Genomic DNA, 6,026 nt, shown 5'->3' on the forward strand with positions numbered 1-6,026 from the left:
CAAGCAGAGGGTGCCTAAGCCAAGGCATGGAGATGGGAAGGATTAGGTATGAGACCCACATAGGGCCCTGGGTCTTAACAGGAGGCTTCTCCCTTCCCCATGACGCAGCTCTGGAAAACTTGAGACATGACCCAGAAGCATCAGTGTGCATCTGTGCGGCCCAGGTCCAGGACCACATCCTGGCCAGCTGCTGGCAGAACTCCTGGCTGCCGCACGGGGACTCGTGGGTGTGTTACCCGGCCACCACGCACCGCTGGAGTCCCAGCTGTGAGAACCTGCCCACTTCCCACCAGCGGCGCTCCTGGATCATGCAGGCACTGGGCTCCTGGAAGATGTCCTTGAAGCAGTGACGTCCCTGAGCCCCCAGCCCTCCTCAGGGTGGTTGAGCTCCAGCCATGCTCCCTATAAGTGTCATGTGGCTTACCTCTCTAGCTTGATTGTTTCCTCCTGGGACATCCCCCAGACTCTGAGCAGCCATCTCTTTGAGAGGAGTTTGCCTTGGTTTGTTGGCTCGGTCAATAAATACTGACTGACATAGTCTGTTTTGCCCCTGTTGTATAAGTGAGGAAGCGGAGGCCCAGAGGGATGAAGTGGCTTCCCCAGGGCCACACAGTAAGTCTGCTGGATGTCTCAGTTTCCCCTGCCCCATATTATAAGAACAAAAGGAGATGATGATTTGGGTGGCCATTGGGGAAAGGGAAAAAAAGGAAAGAAGAGACAGCCCCACCCCCATGACATCATGCATATCCCAAAACCCTGAATTCTGAGTCCCACCCTTGGGTCTTTGCCCAGTAATTGGCCATCACAGATTCTAGCAGCATTTACTGAGCATCTAATCTGGGCCAGCCCTCCTCTGGGTGCCATGATACATACATGAACAAGACCCAGCCCCAGACCAAGCGCTAGCAGTTCATAGTCTGATACAGTGGTTCTCAGCCAGGGGCGATTTTGATCCCCAGGTAATATTTAACAATGTCTGGAGATGTTTCTGGCTGTTACACTTGTGGGGGCTGGGGGTGTGCTATTATCATCTAATGGGTAGTGGCCAGGGATGCTGCTAAACATCCTACTCTGCTGAGGGCAGTCCTTCAACAAGGAGTTCCCGATCCCAATTGTCGAAAGTGCCACGGTTGAGAAACTGTGGTCTAATGAAAGTGTCAGAAACATATACAGACACTAACAGCACAGCAGGTCAGCATGGGGGCTGCGGCGTCCAGAGGAGGTACACAGACCAGCAGGCGGTGAGGTGTCAGATAAGGCTTCTGAGGGAAGAAACTCCCCTGCAGGGGGTTTGGAAAGAACATGTATGGAAGGGAGCAGGACACATGGGACCAAGGAACAATTGCAGTCCTTTAGTGTACAAAGCCCACAGAGAGAGGGGAGAGGAGTTCCAGGCTAGAGCCACAGAAGCCTTGGAGGCTGTGTTAAGGAGGGAGACTTCATCCAGATAGGAGTGGTAAGGCATTGTGGGATGCTAAGCAGGGGAGGGATGTAGACAGATGCCTGCTTTAGAAGGCGCCTCCTCCTGGGGATACAGGAACCCTCAGGCACTGCTGGTGAGATGGTAAATTGGCACAGCTCTTCTGGAATCTGTAGAAATCTGTCATTATTCGGTCACTTCAGTCTTACTAAGTTCATGCATACCCACAACTGAGCAGTTCCACTCATGGATACATAGCTCAGAGGAATCTTCCACAGGTCCATAAAGAGAGATGCATGAGGAAGTTGATCAGTGTTCTTTGTGGTGGTGGGGAGAGGAGGCAGCCTGGGTATCCATCCCTTGGGAGAGGATGTGTGCCGTGGAGCCCTGCACAGCAGTTCGGGGCTGCTAGATGGGACCTAAAACCCAGTGCTGAGGGAAAAACTGTTATCAAGAATGTATACACAAAAGTTGGCCAGGCGCGGTGGCTTACTCCTGTAATGCCAGCACTTTGGGAGTCTGAAGCAGGTGGATCACCTGAGTCAGGAGTTCGAGACCAGCCTGACAAACATGGTTAAACCCCATCTTTATTAGAAATACAAAATTAGCCAGGCGTGGTGGCACATACCTGTAACCCCAGCTACTCAGGAGGCTGAGGCAGGAGAATCACTTGAACCTGGGAGGCGGAGGTTGCAGTGAGGCAAGATTGCGCCATTGCACTCCTGCCTGGGCAACAAGAGCAAAACTCCATCTCAAAAAAAAAAAAAAAAAAAGAATGTACACACAAAAGAATTCACATTTTGGAAGAACACTTAGAAACTGAGAAGACACAGTGAACACACTAGAGGCCAGGCGTGGCGGCTCCCGCCTGTAACCCCAACACTTTGGGAGGCCGAGGCAGGAGGATCACTTGAGGCCAGGAGTTCAAGACCAGCCTGGGCAATATAGTGAGACCTCCATCTCTATAAAACACAACCAAAAAATGCTAATAAAACATGCTAGAATGATTGATTAGGGTAAGGAGGAGGGCTTTGGGGTATAAAAGGGAGTAAATAAAAAAGGAAGCAGAAGAAGCTCACTATGTCACAGAGTGAAAGGGCTGGATGGCAGGGTGGACGAGAGCACCATCAGGGAGACTTAGCCAGAAACTGCTGAGAGAACAGTGACCAGACCTTGCAGCACAAAATGGAGAGGATGGCCAGGCCTGCAGGAGACTGAGGAAGGGGACTTTCAGAGCCTAGTGGTTGACAGAATGGAGGAGGGAGGAGGGAGAGGGAGGCGCTGAGTTTGGCACCCAGATTTCTGGGTGGATGACTGAGCCAATGGGGCCCACACTGAGCGGTGAACCCAGGACCAGGAGAAGGCTGCGGGGCAGGGGATGAGTTCAATATGGGAATGGTAAGCTTGAGGGACTGTGCGGCAAGCTAGTGGAGATATCCACAGGGCAGTTGGCTTCCGCTGTGGTCTGAATGCTGTGTCCCCCCAAATTCATATGAAATCCGAACCCCCAAGGTCATTATATTAGGAGGTGGGGGCCTTTGAGAGGTGATTAGGGATTAGTGAATGGGATTAGTGCCCTCATAAAAGAGCCTTCAGAGAGCTCCCTCACCACTCACACCATGGGAGGACACTGAGAAGATGGCATCTGTGAAACAGAAAGCAGGCCCTCACCAGACACCGAATCTGCCAGGCCTTGATCTTGGATTTCCTAGTCTCCACAACTGTCAGAAATAAATGTTTGCTGTTTACGCACCACAGAGTTGATGGTATTCCGTTACAGCAGCCTGAATAGACTATGGCGGCCACAAAGGGACACAGGTGGAGCTCAGCCGAGGGACCTAAGAAGGAAGCAGATTTGGGATTCATCTGTGTGTAGGGGCTGGGGTGCAATTTCCCTGGGAGAGTATGTAGAGTGGGCAGAGACATCGGCCTGTGGAGCAGCTAACTTAAGCTCCTGTTGGGGGTGAGGAACCCATGATGTTGACCACACAATCATCTTCTAATAAATGGTAGCCCAGGCCATTGGTATTCTGGGCCTGAGAGAGAGTAGGAAATGGGGAGATTCATTTGCACAATCCTTTCCATCACTGAGAATGTTCACAAACATTGCCTCCTTGGAGTCTTACAGTAGCCCTGTGGATTGTGGGGAAGGCAGACTGGATTATGGGGAAGGCAGACTGGATTATGGGGAAGGCAGACTGGATTATGGGGAAGGCAGACTGGATTATGGGGAAGGCAGACTGGATTATGGGGAAGGCAGACTGGATTATGGGGAAGGCAGACTGGATTATGGGGAAGGCAGACTGGATTATGGGGAAGGCAGACTGGATTATGGGGAAGGCAGACTGGATTATGGGGAAGGCAGACTGGATTATGGGGAAAGCAGACTGGATTATGGGGAAGGCAGACTGGCTTTACTGCTCACATTCCACAGATGAGGACACAGCTTAATGAGGCATGGGCCTTGCCCAAGGTCATGCAAGGGAACTAATGGACGTGTAGGTGCCGAAGATCTCCAGACTCCTATACCTGAACCCTTTCCACCCAGAACTACTTCTGCTTTCATGGGCTAGGACCCAGGTCTAGGGTGGCCTTGACAGATGACAGCTGCTATATTTTGGGTCTGGGTGGCCCCTAAGCACAGCAAAGGCTGATAGACTCAGTTATCAGCCAAGACCACTAAGTAGTTTTGAGTTGGAAGGTTCAGAGTGTGCTGGGCAAGTCACTTTGCTTCTCTTAGCTTCCCCTATTGTTACCTATAAAATGGGTTCATACCTCACAGTGTTCTCACGGGAATCAAATGAAAAAAAAAATGAAAGCAAAAAGACTCTGTAGGCTCTGGACTCAGTAAAGGAAAAGATGATGAAGAGGAGAATAACGGAGGGAACCAGGATTAGGGAGCTGGGCTGGAGGAAGTGTGTAAAAGGAGGTTTGGATTTGGAGGAAAGGAAGCGCTAGGACCAAGTGTTCTGCTGGGTGTGGGAGAATCAGAAGGGAAAAGATAAAGTCCCAGCACTGGAAGGCTCATGGTCCCCATGTGCCATCCTTAGCCATGCTGTCTCCATCCCCGTATCAAAGAATGACCACCCTGCCAGCTCCACTGCAGGGATTCAGATCTCTCTCTTACCTTGGTCTCTTATCAGCATCCTCCTTGTCAATCTCTTAACCAACCTCCCCCCATCAATGCTTCACCTGGCAGCCCAGGTCTTCCTAAGACAAATGTGCTCACGGCCCTCGCTCCTCTTAGGTCTTTTCAGTGGCTCATTATCCTCTGCAGGACCAAGGTTAGCGAGGCAGGCAGGCCTTCTGGCCCCTACTCACTTGCCAGCCACACCTCTTTTTTTTTGTTTGTTTGTTGTTGAGGTGGAGTCTTGCTCTGTCGCCCAGGCTGGAGTGCAGTGGCACAATCTCGGCTTACTGCAACCTCCACCTCCCGGATTCAAGCGATTCTCCTGCCCCAGCCTCCCCAGTAGCTGGGACTACAGGTGCGTGCCACCACGCCTGGCTAATTTTTTGTATTTTTAGTAGAGATGGGGTTTCACTGTGTTAGCCAGGATGGTCTCGAACTCCTGACCTCATGAACCACCTGCCTCGGCACCCCAAAGTGCTGGGATTACAGGTGTGAGCCACCGCGCCCGGCCCCGGCCACACCTCTTAACACTTGCAGTACCTAGCATGGCGGGCCAGTGCACACCTCCATGCCTCTCTCCACATATGAGCTCCCACTGCCTAAAACGCCGAGTCCTCTATCCATCTGCAGAGACCTTCCTCAGCTCTGATCTCAGCTCTGCATCACCTTGAATCCCACCCCTCTGAGCCTTCACTGAGCAGACCTGTGACCCAATGCCAGTTTAGATTGGTATGCTTCCTGTCTGCTTTTCATTCCAGACCAGGCTAGGAGCTCCCCAAGGCTGTAGCCCCGGTGCAGGGACCTGCAGCCATTTGCTGGCCAGTAGAGCGGCTGCAGGAAGCCACAGCGGCTGCCTAACCAGGCCTGCAGCACCTGGACTGAAGACCCTTTTCCATCTGAACTGTGGGAGTTAGGGGTGGCTAAGCTCAGAGATAGAGGTCTGATCAGTCTCTCCTTTCCTCGAAACTCTCCAAAAGGTCCCATGCCACTGAGGAAATAGCCAACTCCTCATAGTTACAGCCCTTTTGTCCTCCCACCTCATCATCTCCTTGCCCCCTTCCTCACTCTGCTTCAGCCCCACTGGCCTCCTTGCTGTTCCCCAAGCACAGAAGACTCTCTCGCATCAGGCTTCCGTCCTGTTCCCTGTTCCTTCCATGGGAATGCCTTTCCCAGACCCCTCCTAGTCACTCCCAGGCCTCTGGCAGAATGTCTGCCCATCCTGTTTAAAACTTTTCCCCAATAGCTCTTGCTACCCCTGACAAACTCTTAACATCTCAACTATCGTCCTTTCCTCCCCAGTGCCTTAGCAACTCCTAGAGGGCAGGGATTTCATCTGCTCTGCCCACTACTATATAGCCAGCCACTAGAACAGGCCGGAAGCGCAGAAAGAGCTAAGTGTGTGTTGACTGACTGACGAACAAATGAATGAAGTGAGATGGGGGCTTTGGGAATTCGGGTTTACGCACCACCCCGAAA

At 52.0% G+C, this 6,026-nt stretch overlaps 1 protein-coding gene across 2 annotated transcripts in view; it reads left to right on the top strand.

The window, feature by feature from the left end:
• The window catches only part of MROH7 (maestro heat like repeat family member 7), a 72,682-nt gene extending 72,217 nt beyond the window's left edge, over positions 1 to 465 (top strand). For both annotated transcript variants that reach the window (XM_030813030.1, XM_003273068.3), the window contains one exon: positions 109 to 465. In XM_030813030.1, the coding sequence (XP_030668890.1) occupies positions 109 to 350 (242 nt within the window). In that variant the 3' untranslated portion in view covers positions 351 to 465. The remainder of the gene's footprint in view (positions 1 to 108) is intronic.
• The last annotated feature ends 5,561 nt before the right edge of the window (positions 466 to 6,026 follow it).

Source organism: Nomascus leucogenys, chromosome 5 (assembly GCF_006542625.1).
Source record: "Nomascus leucogenys isolate Asia chromosome 5, Asia_NLE_v1, whole genome shotgun sequence".
NCBI classification, from domain to species: Eukaryota; Metazoa; Chordata; class Mammalia; order Primates; family Hylobatidae; genus Nomascus; species Nomascus leucogenys.